Source organism: Engraulis encrasicolus, chromosome 7, assembly GCF_034702125.1.
Source record: "Engraulis encrasicolus isolate BLACKSEA-1 chromosome 7, IST_EnEncr_1.0, whole genome shotgun sequence".
Lineage (NCBI taxonomy): Eukaryota > Metazoa > Chordata > Actinopteri > Clupeiformes > Engraulidae > Engraulis > Engraulis encrasicolus.
This window is the reverse complement of record NC_085863.1, coordinates 24,372,142-24,397,363: the sequence shown is the minus strand read 5'-3', so window position 1 is coordinate 24,397,363 and position 25,222 is coordinate 24,372,142. Positions and strand designations below refer to the sequence as shown.

The 25,222-nt window shown below is 42.4% G+C and overlaps 3 protein-coding genes and 2 long non-coding RNA genes across 5 annotated transcripts; 3 read left to right on the top strand and 2 right to left on the bottom strand.

Annotated features, from left to right (window-relative positions):
- Nucleotides 1–3,566: 3,566 nt before the first annotated feature.
- LOC134452054 (uncharacterized) lies at nucleotides 3,567–4,675 on the top strand. Its single transcript, XR_010035348.1, has 2 exons — nucleotides 3,567–3,912; nucleotides 4,021–4,675. It is a non-coding gene; the product is annotated as an uncharacterized LOC134452054 (long non-coding RNA).
- A 1,079-nt stretch (nucleotides 4,676–5,754) lies between these two features.
- Nucleotides 5,755–6,810, top strand: LOC134452055 (uncharacterized). The gene is made up of 2 exons (XR_010035349.1): nucleotides 5,755–6,046; nucleotides 6,155–6,810. It is a non-coding gene; the product is annotated as an uncharacterized LOC134452055 (long non-coding RNA).
- A 4,925-nt stretch (nucleotides 6,811–11,735) lies between these two features.
- Nucleotides 11,736–12,593, top strand: LOC134451767 (odorant receptor 131-2-like). Its single transcript, XM_063202166.1, has one exon. The coding sequence runs from the start codon at nucleotides 11,736–11,738 to the stop codon at nucleotides 12,591–12,593; it is 858 nt and encodes a 285-aa protein (XP_063058236.1).
- Nucleotides 12,594–17,619: 5,026 nt separating this feature from the next.
- LOC134451766 (odorant receptor 131-2-like) lies at nucleotides 17,620–18,867 on the bottom strand. The gene is made up of 2 exons (XM_063202165.1): nucleotides 18,172–18,867; nucleotides 17,620–17,904 (listed from the first exon to the last, which is right to left on the bottom strand). Exons 1-2 carry the CDS (start codon nucleotides 18,865–18,867, stop codon nucleotides 17,620–17,622), a joined length of 981 nt encoding a protein of 326 aa, XP_063058235.1.
- A 4,228-nt stretch (nucleotides 18,868–23,095) lies between these two features.
- On the bottom strand, nucleotides 23,096–24,052 carry LOC134451765 (odorant receptor 131-2-like). Its single transcript, XM_063202164.1, has one exon. It carries the CDS (start codon nucleotides 24,050–24,052, stop codon nucleotides 23,096–23,098), a length of 957 nt encoding a protein of 318 aa, XP_063058234.1.
- Nucleotides 24,053–25,222: the final 1,170 nt, after the last annotated feature.

Sequence of the window (25,222 nt, the reverse complement as noted above, 5' to 3'; positions counted from 1 at the left end):
AGAGCTGTCACAGCATCTCCCGGAGTGTGGAGCAGTCCAGCGGACCGTTTATCTGTGTCTCATCTCCGAATGTCAACCACTCCCTGTGCATTATGCTACCGGTAGTTCTAGTTCCATTCAAAATAATGGCTGGATACCGTGATTCATGAATCAATCACCAGATTACTTTCTGGGGTTGTTGGAAGAGGTTGTAGGAAGATGTGCTTCAGTCTACTTGTGAGAACACCAACAGTAAGAGAATAATTTGTTATTCGTTAGAATTTAACAAAACAGCTTAGTTTCACTTCAGCATGTTGCAGATGCCACACTCATGTTGAGTTTTGTTAACACGCTAACTACCGAACTTTTATGCTAATATTTTAGTAAAGAGGAGTCGGGTTACTTAGAAACACCACCTACATATTAACTGATATTATCTCGATGGAAAAAAACAATGCAAAAGTATTGACATTGGCGCTGTGTTCAACTTAAAAGTGACTCAAATAGCGCCTAGCAAGATGGCAGTCTGCATGCAGACAGCAGCAAGTTACATCCCACTAGCTGCAGTATAATACAGGTTTGGTTGTTGGGTCCTGTCATTGGCACGTTTTTAGTCTACATTCACATCTCAAGGTGCCGTTTTCATGATGATTGTGAGATCGTTAAATAATGTCACATAATGGCTTGTTTCAAGATTCAAGAGATTCAAGATTAGTTTATTATGTCTTATTATAGGTTTGAAGCCTATAAAGAGTAAAAATTGTTGTGTTTTTCTTGTGTCCTCAAAAAGATTTTAAAAATAAAAATAAAAAAGAGGGGGGGGGGGAGTGCAAAGAAAGTGCCTTGTTGTCTTCAGCATGAATTCAGTAATCTTATTGCTTGGTGGAAGAAACTACTTTGGAGTCTGGTAGTATGAGATTTCAGGCTTCTGTACCGTTTCCCAGATGGTAACATAGTAAACAGTCCATGGTTGGGGTGACTAGGATCAGCCAAGATTTTCTTTGCCTTCCTGATGCTCCTTCCCTCAAATAGCTCCAGTATGGAGGGTAAGTCACAGCCGCATATATTCTGAGCTGTACGCACAACCCTCTGAAGAGCTCTCCTGTTGGCTTGAGAGCAGTTCCCATACCATGCAGTAATGGTCCCCGTCAGAATGCTCTCAATAGTGCCTCTGTAAAACGACCTCAGGATCTTGGGTCTCATCCCAAATGTTCTCAATCGTCTGAGGTGGTACAGACGTTGCTGGCTTTTTTTAACAATGCGCTGTGTGTGACTGTCCCAGGTGAGGTCCTCTGAGATGGTAACGCCAAGGAATTTAAAGTCTCTCACCCTCTCCACTGTCTCACCGTTGATGTTAATGGTTTCAAACTGGTGTTCTTTCCTCCTGAAGTCGACTATTAATTCTTTTGTCTTGGACACATTCAGAGACAAGTTGTTTCCTCTACACCACTCCATGAGGTTGTTTATTTCTTCCCTGTAGGCTGTTTCATCATTGTTTGAGATTAAACCGATAACTTGTTGATGGCTTTTAACAATCTGTTAATGGGCTTTAGTTTTCAGTGGAATTCTAGTCATTGATTGAAGGCTAACAATAACACTGCTCTCTGGTGATGGACAGAACAACTTGAGCTTGATGATGAAGTAAGGCAGTCTTTTTTTCTGAGAATAGCCCAATAGGAGAGTAGCCAAAATATTTACAGGGCAGACACCACAAATTCTGACCTAGAGCTAGCTCTATCCAAGGTTCTATTCAGACTGACTGTACAGCTGAGAAACCTAGAACCCATCTATCTACAGACACAGACAACATCTAGTCCATAGTAGCCACCAAAATGACATTAATGAATTAAGTTGATTTGCATTTGTAATTCGTTAAAACTAAAGGTATTTTGCATTATTATTCAGCCATGTCCAGGCATTTGCATTTTCTTTTTTTTAAAGGCAGGATTAAACACTTAGGCCTAAGTAACCAAAGATTATGCTTTTACCTCTGTTATGTATCTAACATGTCATGGTATTTCAATCTTTGTTGGTCATATTCTGCTACACATACTTTTCTCATGCTTTTGTGATGAAATGGCCCATGTAACTACAATATTATGCATAATAAGTATGTAATTATGCAATAATGATTCACGCTATTGACACCCTTTTGGTCTCCTTGGTAGGCCCTATTCGAGTTGCAAAAGTCATTCAAGTCATTTATCATTTTGACCCTGACATGTCACCCACATCAGAATAAGATAAATAAGATAAACAGAAGTATAAATACTAAGCTTAAAAAGCAATGAAATTCTCGTTTCACCGTGTATTGTATAGGGTCGCGTGGATGCACCAAAAAGTTCAGGCTCAGGATTTTTTTTTACTTTAATCCCTGCCTTTGACCCAATCACTCCCAAAAAGTAATCGATTGTTCCTTGGGTCATGACCAATCATCCCACTAAATGTCATAAAAATCGGCTCAATTTACGTTTTTGACCTTTTCGTGACCTTGACCTTTGACCCAATCACTCCCAAAAAGTAATCGATTGTTCCTTGGGTCATGACCAATCATCCCACTAAATTTCATAAAAATCGGCTGAATTTACGTTTTTTACCTTTTCGTGACCTTTGACCTTTGACCCAATCACTCCCATAAAGTAATCAATTGTTCCTTGGGTCATGACCAATCATCCCACTAAATTTCATAAAAATGGTCTCAATTTACGTTTTTGACCATTTCGTGACCTTGACCTTTGACCTTTGACCCAATCACTCCCAAAAACAAATCGATTGTTCCTTGGGTCATGACCAATCATCCCACTAAATTTCATAAAAATCGGCTCTGTTCTGTCTGAGTTATACGAAGTACAAACAAACATTTTGACCTTGACCTTTGACCTTTGACCCAATCACTCCCAAAATCTAATCGATTGTTCCTTGGGTCATGACCAATCATCCCACCAAATTTCATAAAAATCGGCTCAGTTCTGACTGAGTTATACGAAGTACAAACAAACAAACATATTCACAAATAAATAAATAAATAAATACTGTGATATCACGAGAGGCCGCATCCTAGAGGGTCGCTACATCCCAATGCGATGGCTCCAACCACCACTGGCCCTGGCCCCATCTGGTGGTGAAACATGAAATTGCACCTCACCTCTATGTTGCAGCACAGCTGCAGTCACTGATTGCAGCATTCAGCTGGAGCTGAGAAGGGCCTGATTAGCTGGAGGTTCTGTGAAACAGCTCTACACACAGACAATGAACAGAGAGAGTTTTGGGGAGCAACAGAGAAGGTTGTGCTCTCTTTTCTGAGCGGATGGACTTCTGTGGAAGAACTGCTGGAAAGGAACTCTTGATGAAAATACTTACCTGGACTGCTTACCTCTGTGGCTGCTACCCTGTGGAGAAAACACTGTATCGGTGAGAACTTTGGAAGAGACTTAAAAGAAGAACCGTTTGTTTGTTGAGAAGAGGATTTATTGAGAAGACTTTTGATTTCACCTTTCTAAATGTAACAGGTTGGACTAGGTCCCCTGTTAGTGTGCATGTTGTAATTGAAAACAGCTGCCCGTGTGGGCGAGGGTGGAGCCCTTCCGGTTAGTATAAATTGCCTACTATGTTGTCTGTTAGCCAGGTGTGGCTAACCTCAGTACCGGTTGGCGCTTGGGGAAGCCCTGTACGCTGGGTGAAGTAGGTGATGTTGGCGTGTTGGGTGTTGGACCCACACTGGAGCGCGTAGAGCGCAGCTGAAATGCGGACGCCAGGTTGCCGCATGTAGCCTAACCGGCTCGAAGGTAAGCCCTTCTGTGTGCACCTGGCGATAGCCAATTATGTTTGTACTGTGGCTAACGAGATGTTGTTTCACTGCAGCATTGCATGGTGAAGCAAGGGTCAACCGTAGACTTCCAAGCTCGGTCCAGTGCTTCCCAATTGCAACTGAAGGTAATTTCTAATTAACCGTCACTCTGTGCCTGTGGCTTTCATGCCACACCTTGCTCATTGATAATGGCATTTCCCTGGCATTAACCCAGTCTGTCTTGTGCTTTCTAGGTTGAGCACATTATTGTCAATTGGCTGGGGTGGGGGGACGCCGCCGTCTTTTCCCGGTGTTTGTGTTTGTTATTTTGCCTTTTACCACCACGAGCTCTTTTAGTAGTGGCAGGTTGTTGTTCCTTTGCGCAGGTGCGCGACGCTTTCGTCTTTCAGCCATACGGTCTGACACGGTCAGCTCCAGTCACCCACCCCTTAGACAAGGGATGAGTGATTGGGGACTGGCCGGTTGAGATTTGTAGCAGTATCGTGTAAACTTATTGGTGAGGTGTAGATCCCCTGAGTGGTATAGTAAACTCTCTGCCAAGAGGCCTGATTTGATAAACATAGGCTACCTCTTCACTGTGAATCATTTCAGTGTGCTGTGACTTATTTTGTTTATTTTGATTATGTTTTGTGTGTACAGTTTTGATTGATTGCAGTGTTATTTTGCATTCGCAGTGCAGTGTGTAGTTAACACACTCAGTAAATTACCTGTACTAGGCCTACTCAGTGCTCTCGCACTTAAGCCGTCACCGTTTCACGATATGTACCTGTATTGACTTCAGTAGAGTTAAGACTCTGTTTGTGTATATGGACTCAAGTGAACTGCCTGCTCATTTTGAAAACGAATAAGACTGAAAGCAGAAGAAAATAAAAACTATTGTATGTGCAACAGCTGTGTCATCCTTGTCATCTAGAACCTGTCGGGGAAAATTGTATTTTTAACATCTGGGTTGTCTCACCCTTAACGAGACTGGCGTAGTCACCTTTTAAAACCTAATTGCTTAAAAGTTAGTAATCCTACCAACCTCCACTCTGCTACATTTTGGCGTATGTCGGCTATGGATGACCTGTGAGGCACAGCTGTTGGTTAGAGCTCGTGGTTTTCTTTTTTTCTTTTTGTTGTTTTACTGGGGAAAGACGGCGGCTGCCCCCTCGGCGGGCGACACCGCGGCGGGCACCCAGGGCCCAAAATGATTGAACTGGCGGAGCTACAGGAGATGGCAGCGCGGAACCAGCGGCAGCTGGACCTGCTGAGCCAATGGGTCGACGCGCAGCCAGAGTCTCCACGGTCGCCGCTCACGTGCTGGAGGTGCCATCAGCCAGGGCACCTGGAGCGAGAGTGCGACTGGCCACGGGTTGTTGCGTGGCCCCGGTCTCCACGGCCACCAATCAAGTGCTGGAGGTGCCACCAGCCAGGGCACCTGGCACGGGAGTGTGATGGGCCACGGGTCTCTCGTCGTGTGCGAACCCCGCCGACAGTCCAATCGGAGAGTGAGCAGCGCCGGGGCACCCCCCAGCAGCCGACCAGAGGACCAGCCAGGACTGGGCTGGATAGCCACACCTCGGGCGGAGGCCGGCCGCTCTCTGGGGACTCGACCATGGCCACTCCATCGCCATCCGGCGTTTTATTGTTTTGTGTGTGTATATGTGCCGTGGTGGTTATGTTGTTGTTGATAAATGTGTTGGGTATGTGTTAGGTGTGCGCGCAGGTGTGTGCGTGTGTGTGTGCATGTGTGTGTGTGCGTGTGTGTGCGCGCGTGTGTGTGTGTCTATCCCCATCATAGGGTGAGCTACAGTGCGGCACCGGGACGGTACCGATTCAAAGCTGGGGCGAATGTAACAGGTTGGACTAGGTCCCCTGTTAGTGTGCATGTTGTAATTGAAAACAGCTGCCCGTGTGGGCGAGGGTGGAGCCCTTGCGGTTAGTATAAATTGCCTACTATGTTGTCTGTTAGCCAGGTGTGGCTAACCTCAGTACCGGTTGGCGCTTGGGGAAGCCCTGTACGCTGGGTGAAGGAGGTGATGTTGGCGTGTTGGGCCCACACTGGAGCGCGTAGAGCGCAGCTGAAATGCGGACGCCAGGTTGCCGCATGTAGCCTAACCGGCTCGAAGGTAAGCCCTTCTGTGTGCACCTGGCGATAGCCAATTATGTTTGTACTGTGGCTAACGAGATGTTGTTTCACTGCAGCATTGCATGGTGAAGCAAGGGTCAACCGTAGACTTCCAAGCTCGGTCCAGTGCTTCCCAATTGCAACTGAAGGTAATTTCTAATTAACCGTCACTCTGTGCCTGTGGCTTTCATGCCACACCTTGCTCATTGATAATGGCATTTCCCTGGCATTAACCCAGTCTGTCTTGTGCTTTCTAGGTTGAGCACATTATTGTCAATTGGCTGGGGTGGGGGGACGCCGCCGTCTTTTCCCGGTGTTTGTGTTTGTTATTTTGCCTTTTACCACCACGAGCTCTTTTAGTAGTGGCAGGTTGTTGTTCCTTTGCGCAGGTGCGCGACGCTTTCGTCTTTCAGCCATACGGTCTGACACGGTCAGCTCCAGTCACCCACCCCTTAGACAAGGGATGAGTGATTGGGGACTGGCCGGTTGAGATTTGTAGCAGTATCGTGTAAACTTATTGGTGAGGTGTAGATCCCCTGAGTGGTATAGTAAACTCTCTGCCAAGAGGCCTGATTTGATAAACATAGGCTACCTCTTCACTGTGAATCATTTCAGTGTGCTGTGACTTATTTTGTTTATTTTCATTTATGTTTTGTGTGTACAGTTTTGATTGATTGTAGTGTTATTTTGCATTCGCAGTGCAGTGTGTAGTTAACACACTCAGTAAATTACCTGTACTAGGCCTACTCAGTGCTCTCGCACTTAAGCCGTCACCGTTTCACGATATGTACCTGTATTGACTTCAGTAGAGTTAAGACTCTGTTTGTGTATATGGACTCAAGTGAACTGCCTGCTCATTTTGAAAACGAATAAGACTGAAAGCAGAAGAAAATAAAAACTATTGTATGTGCAACAGCTGTGTCATCCTTGTCATCTAGAACCTGTCGGGGAAAATTGTATTTTTAACATCTGGGTTGTCTCACCCTTAACGAGACTGGCGTAGTCACCTTTTAAAACCTAATTGCTTAAAAGTTAGTAATCCTACCAACCTCCACTCTGCTACATAAAGAAGACAGAGACATTGTTTATGTTGATCCTTGAGAAGAATATCTTTATTTTGACTTTTGAATTTAAGAATACATTTTCTGTTAATCCCTCTGAACATCATTAAAAAAAAACCTTTAATTTGAAACTTGTGTCCTTGCACTGTTTGAACTGTACCGCTGAGAGCCGTGTAGCCTCTCGTTATATCACAACACACAGCGGTCAAAACATAACCTTCTGGCGAAGGTAATAAAATCCACAGATGATGAAATATCCAGATCCTGACTTTGTAGGAGTTTTCATGATCTATGTCTGTTCTGTTCATCACTGTAGCGAAGGGGAGTAGAGTTGCCCAGCTGGGACTCGAACCCAGACCTTCTGGGGTAGTAAACTGGGGCTCTGACCACTACACCAAAGAGCCAGGCTTCACACACTCATGGTGTCCCTCACGCAACTGCCCATCATGCTTCTCCCATCCAGTGTGCCCCATCATCAATGCTTCACCCATCACTGGGGTCCCTCACACCGGGGTCACCAATCCTTGGGGTTCCTCACATGGAATTACGGCTCTCACACAATGGGTACGCTTCCGATGGCCTCACAGTACCATCCCACTTCTGACACCATTTGTAGCGAAGGGGAGTAGAGTTGCCCAGCTGGGACTCGAACCCAGACCTTCTGGGGTAGTAAACTGGGGCTCTGACCGCTACACCAAAGAGCCAGGCTCGTTGGCATGTTAGTCAGAACACACCCACAACCCTAGTGATGGTCACTCCATCACAAATCACATTATTAAAATCATACAGAATGTGCTTTTTTTTTCATTTCGAAATGAAAAGGGATTAAAGGTCATCGGTGTGTGTTTCAACCTTTCGTTACATTGGAATTTTACATTTTGAGTCTACTCTGCATCTGGCTAAAATATATAGGTGTGAGTTTTGAATGAAATCCTATGGCGAGTATCATTATCTGCTTATGTAGTCACAGTACATGTTGACATGCATGCTTCTTTAGGAGTAATTCAGATTTCCAATGTTGATGACATTCATATATCCCCAAACCATTTCAGTCCCACAGCCCTGGCTGACTAGCCAGATGATGCACTTCTTTTTTTAAACTCACTTGTTTAGCATTTTATGCGGCTACCTTGGTGCCTCAGGCCCTTGTCAGTTTGCTATTATCAGCGGAACAATGAACTCAGAAGGTTATTGAGATATTTTAAAGAAAAAATGTGAGGTAGTCTGTCACACAGTTGAAGCACACAAGAGGATGGGTGCTGAAATGGGACAACAACCCATATTTTAGAGGCCACTTTAGAATTGCTTCATAACAATGAAATACACATTCTGGAATCGCCCAGTCAAAGCTCTGACAAAAAAACAATTGAGATTATATGGCATGAAGTCAAGAAAGCTATTCACTCCAGACATCCCAGAAACCTCGCTGAAGAAGGGCAGTTTTCTAAAGAAGAGGGAGACAAGATACATCCAGATTGTTTTGTTAATCTGATCTGCAACTACAGGAAACATCTGGTTGAGGTTATTGCGACTAACTTGGTGTTAAAACCTATTGAATGCAAGCGTGTACTTACTTATGCCTTGCTGTCCTGTGAATGTTTACATCTTATGGCCAATGAAAATATGAAAAGTTGTGATTTCCGGGAAGATCAGACCATATTTTATGACCAATTTTGACAGAAATATAAGAAATTTCAAAGGGTGTACAAACTTTTTTCCTGGGACTGTATGTGTATGTTGTAATTTTACTATCCCTAACTGAATTCAGTATGAGCAGATCTGTCATTTGAGCCTAATATTAAGGCTCTCTGACGATTTTGAAAAAATGACATTTAAAAGAGCCAAAAGTGGCAGCCATCTTGAATTTGAAGGTCAAAAATAGGTCAAATCAATACATCTACATCATTTGTGAATTTCTTGACCAAAATAGTCTCAGAAACCATGTATTTTGCAGCACTGTGGGCAAAACCATTAAAAAGTAAATTTCCAGCTTGGCTGGCAGCAGCCATTTTGGATATAGGGCTCTACAAAAATTTCCCCACATTTTTGTGAGGGGCACCCCGGCTCATTTTTTTTAATTTAACCTTTATAGATGACAAATCCAGTGATAAACGAACCTTTCCTCTCCACGGTCACGGAACGTCTATAGATGACCCAACTAGTGTTGAAGGGGAGGGCAGGAGAAATTTCCACCTAAGGGACCTGTAGGCGTTCTGACTCTTATGATACACCTGCACACTGCCGTTTTGATGGCTGGTGTACACTTGGTCCATTTGGCCCCTTCACTGCGGCTGATCTGTAATCGGATGAAGTCCGGCGTTGTCTCTATGGAGAAGGCCTTTAAGGCATAATTTATTGATGTACTTTATTAATTGGCTTCAGGTCTTTCAGCTTCGTTTGGGGCCTTGATGTTGTCCTCCTCTTGCTGGCCTTTTCTTTCTGCAGCTTCTTTTTTTCATTTCTCATCTTCAGTATCTGCTGTTCGAGGCTTGCTACTTTGTCTTGGAGCAGCCCCTCCTTAATGTGTGATATACTATAATAATATTATGAGTACGTCAAGCCTATAAAATAGTATGGAAACACTCCCTGTTCTTTGCAATGACAGACATAGTAGCATTTCTGTTTCTTCCTGTCTTCTCTGGTCTCTTCTGATTCTGGAAATATGTGAAATGAGTTATAGAGTGTGTGTGTGTGTGTGTGTGTGTGTGTGTGTGTGTGTGTGTGTGTGTGTGTGTGTGTGTGTGTGTGTGTGTGTGTGTGTGTGTGTGTGTGTGTGTGTGTGTGTGTGTGTGTGTGTGTGTGTGTTCCAATTAGTGTTTGTTTGTCTCTTCCAACAGGGCACATGAGCCCATTCTATTTCCACTTGGTGAATACTTGACAGTAATGTTGTAATGGGATGGTTGATGAATAAAAAATATTTGTCTGTGTTACTCCTTTCTGTGACTTGTCGTACATTGCTGCCAGTTTGTAGAGTGGGTACAATGTCACACTCTGTGTGCATAATGGTGTTGACCAGAGTCTGGACTGGAGGAGGTCATTAAGCTGGGCACCGCATTGTCAGCCAGGAGCTTTCTTCTTTGCTGTAATACACATGACCGTCATCAGTCACTGGTCTCTTCAAGAAATGACATAGGATGGTGTCATCAGAGGCGATTCCAGGGTAATGTGGGGACCCAAGTGGAAATTCAAAGGACTGCACTTTTGAAACAACCACTATCATAGTAAAGTGTGAGCTGTTATTCACTATATAGGGGCTTGGGGGCCCCAAGCGGCTGCCTGCCTTGCCTGGTGACAAGACGTGCCTCTGGGTGTCATTATAATTTCTGTGGTTTACAGTGTACATAGGTGTGATTTATTGATTGATTGATTGATTGATTGATTGATTGGACACGGGGATGCGCTGAAGAGCAAATCGCGCTGCCCTGTAAATTTGTGCATGTGTAGTGTCAAACCGGGTCGTAGCACTGCTTCAACTGGGCAATATACTCATTATTGCAATTTACCAGGATTTCAAACCAGTTTGATTTTATTGCGACCCTACGATTGCAAATTGCAAGCTGGCCATGAGGTCAACCCCCTAAAAATCATGCGAGTGACAAATCGGAGCAAAAGTCGCACAGTATATGCCTGGCATTATCCGGCCCCAGTATTTTTATGTTATGCACTTCCAGATGAAATATGACATCTTTTGTTTGTAAATCTTAGAAAATACATTTACAATACTATTCAGTTATTTTTTCAAGGCACCAGGTGAAGGTGGGGTTTGTTTTTAAGGCCCCTCGAATGACACCTGCCTTGGGCCTATTAAAATCTATAAAGTCTAGAGTGGTGTGGGGTGACGTTGCACATGGCACTAGTGTACCACACCATGAATGGGCTTCTCCATGTGTACGCAGATTTGAGTCCACCCTGCATCATTTCTACACACTATCCTTTCTCTCTCTCTCCCACTCTCGTCCTGTTCACTGTCCTATCTCGACAATAAGAGCAAATACTGTAGCTGGACTAGTTCAACCCTTTATATGTACTTTTTACCGCCATTTAAAAAAATATCTTTATTATTCACTACATTTTTTCCCTCATTAATATGTTCTACCCACCCTGACACTGAAGTAGTGATGGGGCCGAAATCAAGTCAAGGCCAAACTGTTTATTTACTGAATAAACAATTAAATGTACTGTATATACAGTTTGTGATGTTGAAAAAATGACTTGGATACCTTCGCAAGAGACTGTAACTATGGGGAATGGTGACATCATTTTTGCTTATAAAAAAGGAGAGTCACACAGTGGTTCACACAATGCAACCAACCCTCCCACTGCACATTCCTCTGTATTCAGCTTGTAGGAACATTTATTAATTTGATTATTGTAAATGGTACCCATGTGTGAACAAATTGAGTAGGCTTGCATGAACAATTTCCTGGATTGTTTAATCCGCTGGTTTTGATGTGATGTATGACCACATGTATGATTTTGCATTTGGATTTTTTAGTGAAGAACAAGATTGTTCCTTTAAGGGGCAAACTCTTAATCACACTTTCATTTCAGCAGTGTTGTGCAATGTTACGATGTGATATGATGTGATGTGATGTGATGTGACTGTCTCATCGAAGATAAATGCTATGGAATGATTTTTAAAGGTTAACTCATGATTGTATATAACCGAATGACAATGACTAACCAGTCAAGTGAGGAGGACCCATTGGTGCATCAGCAGATTTATCCCGTGAATATGTCAGTGGGTCCAATGTTTAAACTTCTTGTTACCGTTCACATGTGCATGCTTTTCATCTACATCAATAGTGCGATGTTTTATGCTCTCTTCAGTAAGCCTGTGTTTAGAGAGATGCCTCGATACATTCTGTTTGCCCACATGCTTTGCAATGACTCGGTGCAGTTGCTTGTGACTATGTTATTCTATCTTTTATTAGCAAATCTTCAGGCAATCCCCAAAACTCTTTGCACGTTATTTACCTTCATTGGAGAAGCATCATTCCGTAATGCCGCTTTGAACCTGGCTGTAATGTCACTTGAGCGCTATGTGGCCATTTGCTTTCCATTAAGACACAGTGAGATTGTGAACCAGAAATCGGCAGGTATCAGCATTGCTCTTATATGGTTTTTTGGTTCAATAAATATAATAATAGATATTCTTTATGTACTGATAAAGGACCCAATGTCTTTTAAAAAGTCCATGCTCTGTATTCGAGAGAAATTTATCTATTCACGATGGCAATTAGATATGATTCAGGGCTTGAATTCCTTTTTCTTTGTGACTGTAACTTGTACATTAATTTTCACCTACATTAATGTTGTTCTGGCCGCTCGATCAGCCTCATCACAAAAAGACTCTGCTAAAAAGGCACAACAGACCATATTGCTGCATTTTGGTCAGTTGGTTCTCTGTGTTAACACGTTTATTTATGGAACTATAGAGAGAGCCTTGTATTTGGCCAGCAGCACAGAGTTATTCCTTCATTTGCGATACATTAATTTCCTCTTGGTTCTCCTTCTGCCTCGGTGTCTGAGTCCCCTGATCTATGGCCTCAGAGATGATGCTTTGCGACCCTTGTTCCTCTATTATGTCAGGTGTGGGACTCAAAAGGTGAAGCCCTCTGTTAATGTACACTGATGATGTTTAGGTGGTTTGAAAATGTATTTATTATATCATCATATATGTGATAAGATATCTCACGCAACATAACACAATTAATGCATTATCCTGTCTGATGATCCTGTTTCCAGTACCACCACTACTCTCTGTTAAGAGCATGTTGATTGAACTAAATAAACACCTAAATAACCTATATTTTGTTCACTTGCTTTTGATGAAAATGCAAAGAAATAGATTTAAACATGCAGTAGTTTCAAATGCAAAAACGTTATGAGGTCTCCTTTTTGTATTGTATTGTCATCTGCAATTAGTCACATCACCTTTTACTTTTTATGATGTTTAGCCAGACAACGCTGCATTCATACTGAAACTGAATTGAATGTACTGACTACTTGAGTTCTAATGAAACAACTGTTTCAAACTGTTTAAACAAATCATTCTTCTTATGTCACACCAATTATAAGGTCAGGCAGGCACCCCATCTGTGGTGTGCCAGACTGCTGCCTGAAGTTATATTAAAAGACCAGTTCAGTCAATTTCAATATGCTGTTGTATTGCTCATGCTACCCTTGACTTGTCATTATCCGGTGATGCCACATTTTGCGGCTCAGCCCTTTCCGAGACATGAGCTATTCTAATGGGGGCAGCGTTTGTGTACTTTTTTTTTTTAATTAACATAGGCCTACTCCAAATATTTTCCCAAAAGATGCCGCTGTTTGCTAGTTGTCTGCTGATGTTGTATAACCTTTTGGATGTTTTTGGGAGTAAATAAAAAACATTTTTTTGAAATGTAAACAAAGCGCTGCCCCCATTACAATGACCAGGATCTCAAAAAAGAAATAAAAATATCAGGTACTGACAAGTCCAGGGTAGTGTGAGCATTACAACTGCATGTTGAAGTTGACTGAACTGGTCCTTTAAAGTGGTGGTTCTCTATTTTAGACATTAAGCCCTGTTTGTGTGACTTCTGGGGTGAAGTAGAGATGTTCTCATCACAATTTTGACATTTGGTGCTGAACGGAGCATTTGGGTATCCAAGACTGCAGACACCCCACCTTTACATTGACTCCAATGGAGCACTCAAGCAATCTATCATAAAATGGCATTACACTTTCGTTTGCAGAGACATGAAACTCACCGAGCACCAAATGTCAAAATTGTGATGAGAACATCTCTACTTCAACCCAGAAGTCACACAAACATGGTTTAATGTCTAAAATAGAGAACCACCACTTTAAGTGTGATATTCACTCACTTATAGTCATTTAGAGATTACGAAATATACAATGCACATCAATAATGACTGCACCCCTTTTGACAAGTAGGATTTTGAACAATATTTCCAAAATGTGCATAGTAGAGTCAGATCAATACAACATCTCTGTCATTACAGAAAAGTAAGTTTAATTGTATAACTGAAATGAAATATTTTCATTTTGTGAAATCATGGTGGTGCAAAAGCGAGTACACCCCAGTCTAATTTATTTTCAAAACTCCTAATTTCTGTTCAAGTTCAGATCATGCTAGTTATATAATTAAACTTACTTTTCTGTGTTAAGCCTCACAGATGTATAACATTCCTTGTGATTTGTCTAAGGGAACGCCTGAAAAACACCGACGGCATTTTTGAAATGACCACTGGAGCTCAGCCTTTTACACTAGTGATGGACTTGGTCTCTGTTTGAAGGTAATTTTCTTAAGCTTTAAAAAATAATATTTAAAAATATTTATCTATTAATACTCATTATACTACTAATTACATCACAATCAATAAAATATTAAAAAAAATGGTTCATCAAAATATGACATTTATAGCAACGAAACCAGTGGTCTTGCCAAAGGTCACCCAGTTTTTTGCCTTTTTCATGCTTTCCCATCCAGCAGATGGAGCTACAGCATAAAATTACATATCATTGTGATCATCACATCTTTGCCTTGTGATGGATAAGGGGAAGCACTTACTGTATGCTTACCGAAAAGGCCAGGCACTGTAGGGCAGTAGAGCTGGCTGAGGGGCACAGTCTGCGGAATTACTGCAAACGGATATGAGAGTGCGTCAGCATCCACGTTGCGACATCCAGGGACGTGAGCAGTGTTAATGACAAAATTGTGAATGACTGACTGCCTGATCAGGTATTGCATGAGAGCCATGATTTTTGGACAATTGGACAGGCCCTTGCAGAGGATTTAGACTACGCCCATATTGTCACAGAAAAGTGTGATGCGCTTTCTGCACCATTCGCTATACCAGAGGAGACATGGGACGACAGGGGTACAGTTAGAATAGTGCCAAGGACGTTCGGCAAACCATGCCCCCTTGTGGTACCCACCGAAGCCAACGATCGGTGCAGCATCAATAATCAGTTAGAGGGAGGCGGATACCTTGGGAGTGGTGTTGTAGAAAAAAGAGATGCCATTCCAATCATTGAGCAATGCCAACAAAAAGCGCAAATCGAAGCATTAACCGTCATCGAGGGCTGCCATGTCGCGTAAACACGGGACTGAGTGAGCCAAATTGAAGAGACGGCAGGTGAAGGAGCGCCCCTCTGGAATGATGCTTACAACGAAATTGAGGTGGCCGAGCAGAGAGAGTACTGTAGGGCTCTTTTGGTGACTGATGGATTGGCGGAGAATGAGTCGCAGATGTCCCATAATCCTGGCCAGTGTACCAGCTGAACCCAGTTAATCAGGTTTGTAAGCAATTAAACTGTACCTCCAAGACATTAGTAGTACATTTGAAGCTACATCCCATTGCTAGAGGTAGTCGAATGATGACAGTAGCCAAAAATTGGTTCAAATGTCCTGGAGGTGCACTTAAATCGTTTCGATTATTTTGCGCAACTAGATTATTATTTACTGGGACACAAAGCTCAATATTTACGAGGCCAAACCCATAAACATTAGCGGGATGCTAGCGAGTACAGGTCGAAATCTTCTTTCCTGATGTAAAACTAGACACCTGAAAGATTTGACAATACGGCCTATTATTAAACACCAGCCATTGTGCTTACCAGGAATATTCTCTTGATGAGATTTGTGACTGGAAATTGCAATAGTAATGTATTTAGCATATATATAATATATAATATATATGTATAATATGGGCTCCCTTTTCCATTCCATACATTTTCCCACATGAGAGACTTACCGACGCTCGCCAACTAGTGGACACTCAATAGGAAGTGCAGTATACATGCAAAGCTAACTGGCTACAATGGGAACCAATCAGACTGAATCTTCTACCTGTATTCTAATTTCTCTGGTTCAGCTAGTACACTTTCAGGGTCAAAGTTTAATGACCTCTAGAGGTCAACAGAGGTCAGATTGAGCTCTGCATATTGCAGATTTGAAGCACACTGCAAATTACAAAATAAGACAGTTTGCCGACTTTTGTCTAAAAATGCTATTGGGGGCCCTGACATGACTCTGACGGTGGGGCACTGGGCTACTACACTGGTGACCCAGGTTCGGTTTCGGCCCAGGTCCTTTTTTCGATACTTCCCCGTCTCTCTCTCCCCAATTCTCTCACTGTCCTATCATGAATAAAGTCAGAAAAGACCAAACTTTTTTTAAAAAAAATGTCATTTTGCGTCACAATTCTGGATTTTGGTACTGGTCTACAAGGAAATTTCCCTTTCTGTTCCAATACTTTTGAGAGCTGTATATTTGTGTTATATAGCCATTATGAATAACACTGATTATTGCAAGTGGTCAATAACAAGAATGTATTTCACCAGATTTTTTCTTTATTCCAATGCAATAATTCGAATTCAATTGTCATTACAGATTGCATATTTTTGCAGTATTTCCAACGTATGTATTTGTAGTAGTTATTGTTGGCGTTATTACAAAAAGATTGTCTCATCCTGATCATGTTTCATCCCTGCAGTGTTTAGACACCCATCTGCCTCATAATCACATGCAGGTATAACGGGCTGACCATTCTCCAGGCACCTGCAAGGAGTGTGTGAGACACTTGGCTCTACAACCAAGTCTTATCAGCTGTACCACAAAAGACTCGATAGACGAAATGCAATGAAAGGTATTTATTAATAGCACAGGGAGAGCCATAATTGTCTTTGCCGCAGGCCCTCCGGCCTACTAAAGAAATTTGGTTGGTACTAGTTGACAGAGGGCGAGAGACTTGTGCATGTTATCTATATGAGCTATACATTACACTACTATGGAATAGCATATCAACATACATGAATGGAAGGAACCATTGGAATTTACACAGAAATAGGATAAGTCAATATTTTTAGGAATTTTAGGCCAGAAGAGAAGGCCTTTCAGGCCCTGTCGGCCCATCAGTGGTACTGTAAGGGTTCTCAGTGTTTATCAACACTATGTTATGAGGAGGGGCAAGACACTAGAAGCCAACCACGTGAGCTAATTTTTTGACCGACAGTGGTTTCCAACAATCAGAGGTTGAGTTGTGCGCAGCTAGGTTCGCGCAGTCAGGTTATAAACAAAATTTAGAACCCATGTATATGACATGCACAAAGCCTTACTGTATATAGGTATTGTTTTGTTAGGTCCTTAAATAAAAGACATGTAGGCCGTAAAACAGCTTGCAAAAGTGTCTATAGGAGGTCTATCATGTAACTTGACGTAATCTTTGCAAGGCCGAAGGCAATAAATAAATACATGAATTAATATATAATATTATATTAGTCCAGTGGTGTAGTCTACATAGAACGCGGGTATACGAAGTATACCCACTTCTAAATTTCAGGGATTTCAGTATACCCACTTACAATTGATGGATCCATTATTTTGAATAGCACAAATATATACAGTATACCCACTTCAAAAAATGCTCAAATATACAGTATACCCACCATAAAAAGTAGACTACACCACTGTATTAGTCCATTGAATAGTCACAATGTTTGTGCCTCAAAATTTGTTTTTGTTGTGTCACTCTCCCTTACGCCTCCTTGAACATTACCCAACAAATCAGATAGCCATGCAAGATGCCATCAGATAGAATGTAAAACAGAGTCAAAGGCTAATATACAGTAACTAAAGCCAGTTGATAATCTCAGTGTGAAGGCTTGACCTTTTTGACCTTCTGTGTCCCGCACCTGACATAGTAGAGGAACAAGGGCCTCACGGCGTCGTCTCTGAGGCCGTAGATCACGGGGCTCAGGCACCGAGGCAGAAGGAGAACAAACAGATAGTTCAGGTAGCGCAGGTCCATGAAGACCTTGCTGCTGCTGGTCATGGCCAGTGCTCTCTCGATGATGCCGTACAGGAAGGAGTTGAGGCACAGGCCCAGCTGGACCAGGTGCAGCAGCAGTGTGCGGTGCGCCTTTCTGGCCGACTCCTAAGGGAACAGAATACAGTAGAGGATATTAGAATGGAATAGAGATTAGTGACTAGCAGCATCAAGTGATATGGGTAACATTGGCATGTAGAGATGCCCATTTTCAGTATGTAGGCAACTAACACCAGATGAACTGACTTTGTCTTCAGTCTGAAGATGTCTAAGAACAAGTGGAATGACTTGGTAAGATAGTGTTGTGACATTTACAGTGCAAATATGACAGACTGCCTAAAGTACTCAGTCTGATCAGAATTGACCTGACCTGACCTTATCGCTGCCGGCTGAGCGTCGGGCGGCCACCATTACGCTGATGTAGGTGAACACGATGATCAGCGTCACTAACACGAAGTAGCAGGCATTAAACCCTTGGAACGTGTCAGCCTGCCACGAGGCCACGAAGACGCGCTCGCGCGTGCAGAACATCCTCCTGCCCAGGTCGCCTCCGTCCTTCGCCAGCGCGTATAGAATATCGATGACCACGTTGGCGGCGCCCAGGATCCAGATGGCCAGGATGCCCACAGCGGTGGAGCTGGGCGTGGCCACGTTGCCGTGGTGAAGCGGGAAGCAGATGGCGGCGTAGCGCTCCAGAGACATGAGCGCCAGGTTGAGGGGCGCGTTGAGGAAAGTGGAGCTGGACACCAGCAGTAGCAGGTAGCAGGCGCCGCGGTGCACCTGCGTGTAGGACATGGACAGGATGTAGAGCGTCGAGGTGAAGAGCAGCTGGATGGAGTCGTTGCACAGCATGTGGGAGAAGAGGACGTAGCGTGGCGTCTCGCGGAACGCCAGCTTGCGGCTCAGCGTGAAGAGCAGCAGGCAGTTGACCCAGATGAAGAGTAGGGACATGACGATGGACACCACCAGCTTGGTCAGGGGGCCCTCGTTCAGCTGCACCTGGAACATCTGCTGGTGGACGAAGATCACCTGCTGAGCCGAGGACCCATTGGTCGAGCCCGAGTCGGACATCGCCACAAAGATGTAATAAGCACCAAATGCAAGTGGAGTAATAATAAAAATATATGTACAGATATTACACACCAAATACAAGTAAGAGTGTTAATAGAAAAAACATATGTTGGTCATCATCGCCACTATGTCAAAATGACCCTCATCAAAATGTATATAGATTATATAGTGTATATAATATATAGAATCCACAAAGTTATTAAACACCAAATCCAAGAACAGTAATAATATCACCACAAAAGTTATAGTCAGCTGCGGCAATGTAAATAGATATGGAAAATACCATACTAAATATATCAATAAAGATATCAAGTTGAGTATAGATACAAATAAGACAGAATTCAAATAAAAACACCAAAATGTGTATGGAATACAATTTGTAGTGTATAATATGTTCAAGCCACAACGATATTAAACACCAAGTGCAAGCACAGTAATAATAAACATATCAAACCAGAGGCAGAGAAAAGGCAGGCAATTGATATTGATATGTACTTGTGTTAGAGCCTAGAAAGTCTTTGATAGGTGTTGGTATGGTATTTCCCACAAGATATTACAATCAAATACAAATATGTATAAAAATATCAGGATACTATTATAATAAATAGTACAATACAGCTATCAAATTGAATATTATGACAAGTAAGACCAAATGCCGATAACACCAAAATATATATAGAGTAGAATATATAGTGCATAAAATGTAGCATTAAATATATGACAGTAATATAAATATAAATAAATATAAATAAATAAAAACAAAGAGGATGGTAAATCAAAGCATCAGTTTGAATATCAAGGCAAAGAACATACTATTGTCATACTACAGTATGTCCATTCAGATATGAGGACAACATGTGTAAAGTCTGATAATGCACAATATGTCATCAAAATGGAAGGATTCCTAGTAAACACATTCATAAACAAAGAACATTAAATGGCATATAAATAAAGACAATTTCACATTAGGTGCAGCTGGTGGTTTATAGACAACACAGCCTGAAAAGGCACAGACTTCACATCAGCACACACACTATCCCCACATATGATGTATAAACAATCTAACCTGATTTATCACATCATATTGTAAATAATGGCTATTCAGAAAACACATTCACTTGGATGGAGAATGTTACAACCAGTTTGTGTCATTTATGTTTTAGTGTGATTTCATTCAGACTCAATACGTTTCTCAAGGCAGAGCCAGTGAGACAGAGACAGGCAGTGTGAGTTCAGAGATCAGGAGGTGCTCCTGCAATATGGAGAACCTTCCCCCCTGCCCTATCTGGTTGTTTCAGACCCAGCAGCCTGTATTTTATGGAATGTCTGTTACTATGGAAACCTCAGGAGCGATGGTATAGGATATTCACGGATGACAGGTGGTCTCCCAGGTCTTAATCACGTTTTCCTTTTTTTTTTTACATGGTATTGTATTCTATTGGTACTGTCTGTGTTTATCATGCACACACACACACACACACACACACACACACACACACACACACACACACACACACACACACACACACACACACACACACACACACACACGCACACAGTATTTTTCAAGGATTTATTTGGTTAGTCTTATTTACGTACTGTAATGTCTAAAGTACATAATGTCTATCAATCTGATTGATTCAGGAAGAAGAATCAGGCACAAGTTGATATTATTAGTAGTAGTAATTAATTTTTAATTAATTAATTATCTTTTTTGTCATTTTACCTTCATTCGATAGGACAGTGACGTGACAGGAAGCTAGTGGGGAGAGAGAGACAGGGAAGGGTTTGGCAAAGGACCCGGGCCGAAATCGAACCTGGGTGAGCCGCGTAGCAGACGAGTACCTTACCATTTGCACCACGGTGGGGCCTTAGTGCACCTTTCACAGACATTTACTGTAGTACACTCCAAGATGTAGTACACTCCAAGATTGTATTCATTCACAAATGTAATTTATGATCTGGTAATATATTACAATGACCTTATTATTATATTCACTCAAAATAATAGCTGGAACCATCATTGCTGCCAGGCATTTTCACCTGCCTTGCTCTGTTTAGTTTCAACACTTTGAACACATCTGCAGCCTGCACAGTAATCAACACAGAACTGCATGGGCAACTAGGTGAATAAATGCTTGCAAATACGGCATATTTGTCATTAAACCCATTTTAGGCTGGAGTGATATATGCTGCATTCAGGCCATTGATGTTTGAGGGTTTTTTATTAACAATGGGGGTATGTTAGTGTTGAATGAACAAATTCTAATGCAAAATGAGGGTCCTAGCTTTTAAATTCAACTCATTTAATGTTTTTATGTGCTTTGGAGGCTGAGATATTTAGGTTTTAATAGGCAGAGGGCACCCTTTCCCAAAAGGGGCTTAGGCTAAAATGGGTTAATACATAATGATGTGTGGCATGATCTCTGGCAATGATTTTTTACATTCAGTTGATTTCTTTAAATGTTGGCAAGCTGACTCTTGCCAGATGAATGGATTCTGCCTCGCTCCACAAACATTGATCTGCAGCTACCCCATAAGCAGGGCGGGTTCGAAGGCCCTCCTGATCCTCATGTGAGCTGATAAGCTGAGTGGAAATATTCGAGGGTCTGTGAAGAGTCGGTGTAACTGAGGTGTTCCCATGCAGTTCTCCCCTTGGGGTCTCGAACTCACCACCTCCTAGTCAAGGCATCGGAGGACCAGTCCGATAGCTCAGTGCTACCGATACTGTATGTGGCTTCGGGAGGGAGGTTTAACAGTGTTCCACACCACTCTCTGCTAGTTGACCTCCATTATATCAGGCTAAATGTTTGGAGCTTGTGGATGATAAAGGTATATATATCATATACAATGGATATATATAGAGAGAAATGCAGAGCACACAGTGTTGAGGGCTATGGATTTTATATAACCACGCTTAGTCCCCCACATATGGGCTTACTGTCCATGTCCATGGAGGTTCAAGTCCGGCCTGTGTAATTTTCCAACCCTATCTCTCTCCTGTTCATTTCTTGTCTTCTCTTACAGTATGCTGTCATAATTAAGGCCCAGAAAGCCCATACATTCACCTTTTCTATTGTTCATCACCATATGCCTTTGAGTAATTCATAATTTCCTGAGTGTCCTATTTATGTGACTATAAGAGTTGCATACAACGTTTCCCCCCCAAAGATGACTAGGATCCGAGGGTCGTGACACTTGGATGGTTTCAACGTTTTATGTGATAATAAGTCTTTGGTTACAGACAAAGCCAGGGTCGCTGACAATTCAGGACAAAGCCATCTGAGATTTATTACATTCAAAAATATACAGTTTAAACTAGATGTAGTTTGTATTTGATTAAACTGATTACAGTATATATGTATTGGTCTTCTTATGCACTATGAGGTTAATTAACACAGTACCAACAGGTTTTAATTGCCTGGCCTCTGGGGATCACTTTATTCATTGTCTTATTGTGAGATTATATAATCTTAGACCCCTGTTTACAAGTATATGGATATATTTTGTAAATACATACATTTGGGCCTACAGAGTTAAGCTCCCTTTTTTAAAGCAGGTACTTAAAAAAACATTTGTCACAATGAGGATTTTCCCCTACCTTCCATGTAAATTTGATTGAAATATGCAAACAAATAAAATTAGGCATTTTTATAAAAATCCACGTACATGTAACCAATTGCCCCTGAACTGTCTCTCCTTTGACTATGCAAGGATTGCACCAGTCATGTTAACAATGGCTACGTTTACATGATGATTTTAGTTCCCAATCAATAATTCAGAATCAAATAGTTCTGCCGAGTTTATTTTGATCTTTCATTTCATTCCGAAGTGTAATTGAAGTGTTTACATGACGTTTTCAAAGCGGAATTAAGCTTTTTTCAGAATTAAAGTGAGTTAAATCCAAATTAAATGTCTCAAACCTAGCAAATCTCTCCAAAATCATAAAGCATAGCAAAGGGAGATTAGATATCTCTACCTTGATATTTGTAAAAATTATACACAAACTTTCACAGCAAATGTTACAACACACACACACACACACACACACACACACACACACACACACACACACACACACACACACACACACACACACACACACACACACACACACACAAACACACACACACACACCTGTAAGTGTAGCCTCAAAATAGACCATTGATGCTGAAAAATCTAATGAAAAAAGCAAACTAATCTAGCACATACTCAGTGTCAAGTGTATTCAAACTATTGGCTTGACCCTTGAAAGAGTGCATTTGAGAAACTGCACGAACAAATGGCGTACGGCCTCGTCTCTCATGCCGTAGATGAGGGGGCTCAGACACCTGGGCAGGAGTATAGCGAGCAGGTAGATGCCGTAGCGCACGTCACTATACACCTCCTGGCTCAGGAACGCTGCCATGAAGCTGATGGTGTGGCTGTACAGTAGCGTGTTCAGACACAGGACCAGCTGGACCAGGTGCAGCAGCAGAGTCCGGTGTGCTTTGCCAGTGGACTTGTCATTGCTGGACGCCGACCGAGCCACACGCACAACATTGATATAGCTGAAGAGGATAACAAGAGTCACGGTCACGTAATACAGGCCGCTGACAGAGTGGGAGAGCGACGTCTGCCAAGGTGCAGTCCTAAACATGCGCTCGTGCCCACACTTGACCCGTTGGAGGAAAAACTCGGGGTCGACGATGGAGCTGTACACCGAGTCAGCCACTGGGTTCAGCAGTCCAAAGAACCAAATGCCAACGATGGCCACGTATGTTCTCCTGGTGGTGGCGAGTTGACTATGGCGCAGGGGAAAGCAGATGGCAGTGTAGCGCTCCAGAGACATGACGCCCAGGTTGAGAGGAGCATTGGTGGCGGTGGAGGTGGTGAGGATCATGACTAAGGAGCACGTGGCCTTGGTAGGGCGCCGGTGGCCGTACGAGACGACGCTGATGAGGACGGTGAACACGATCATGATGGAGTCATTGCAGAGCATGTGGGTGAAGAGAATATAGCGCGGCGTCTCACGGAACACAGGCTTGCTGAGCAGGGCGACGAACATAACAGAGTTGACGTAGACAAAGACGGAGGAGACGAGCAGCATCACGCTGAACTTGGACAGGGAGCGGGCGATCGCGGCGCGCTGGAGCAACAGCTGCTGAAGGGCCTCCAGCTTCGTGCTGTTGAGTGTTAGAGCCATGACCTAGACGGAGGGAGAAGGAATCAGCCAATCCAAGTAAAGCAGAATGAATTCTGACCAATTTCAACATGCAGTTAGCACAATACAACACATGTAGCTCAATGTGTTTAACAGTTATATGAAAAACAACAATAACAAAAAAAAATGGTTCTGGGGTCCGTTTCTTGTCTTAAGACCATCTTAAGACCGTTCCTTGGATTTAGTGGTGAGCGTCGCTGTCGAGAGAGAGTTGATTCGCTCTTACGAAGGACTTTGCTAACGACGATAGCAAAGACGCTTTCGAGAAACGGACCCCTGGTTGATCCAGAAAGTTGTATTGCTCATGCTACCCTTGACTTGTCAGTATCTGAAGAGATTGTATTGTTCTGTTCATTCGGAGATCCTGACCAGCTAATGAGGGAATGGGTTGAAGTTAGTGTACAGTAGATGGGCAGAGGTGTCAAAAGTAAAAATAGAAGTAAAAAAAAACCTCAATCTGAAACTTTACTTAGCACATCTAACTTAACTGAATAATTGGTCCACAGCTACTATATAGATAATCAGCTGATTCTGCGCTGATCAATTTTGTGGCAGATTTTCTTTTCAGCCGTTTTCAGTAACAACACAATCTATCGGCCTCATTAGGTACTGTGGATCAACTGGTGTAACAGCTATGCATTCCTGTTGTACTTGTGACATGAATTTACTTCTACTTTTACTTTTGACAACTCTATAGATGGGAATGAATCAGTGAATCCAATTAAAGCAGAATTCTGGCCAATTTCAACATACAGTTACAACTGCTGAATACAGTTACAACATGTGTTGCATGAAAATATTGACTTGTCAGTACCCAAAGACACGTTATGTTAAAACCCCTTAAGACACGGCTTTATACATTTGTTGTTACCAGTATGGTAATGACCAAGTCGTGGTGCATTACTAAAGGCAATGTGTTGTGTCATAGTATTGTAGTGCTATGGTAGTTACATTTCAATGACTATTACAGCGTGCCACTGGAGGTACAGCGCGCATTAAGGGGCTACGCCCTTTCCGAGACCCTGGCCATCTAATAGGGCCATGGGTAGAACAAACTAACAAAAAAATCTGTGTCTTCTTGTAGGTACTGCATGTTGAATTTTGCGGTAATTCTCCTTTAACTTTTATTCCAGAATTACTTTTAAAAAAGAA

What these genes read in the sequence shown, in the direction of transcription:
- LOC134451767 (XM_063202166.1), top strand. Translation starts at nt 11,736, where the DNA reads ATGTGCATGCTTTTCATCTACATCAATAGTGCGATGTTTTATGCTCTC.
- LOC134451766 (XM_063202165.1), bottom strand. Translation starts at nt 18,867, where the DNA reads ATGTCCGACTCGGGCTCGACCAATGGGTCCTCGGCTCAGCAGGTGATC. An exon ending in GCTCAGCCGGCAGCGATAAG is followed by an intron (nt 17,905 to 18,171) that starts GTCAGGTCAGGT and finishes CTGTTCCCTTAG; the next exon opens with GAGTCGGCCAGAAAGGCGCA.
- LOC134451765 (XM_063202164.1), bottom strand. Translation starts at nt 24,052, where the DNA reads ATGGCTCTAACACTCAACAGCACGAAGCTGGAGGCCCTTCAGCAGCTG.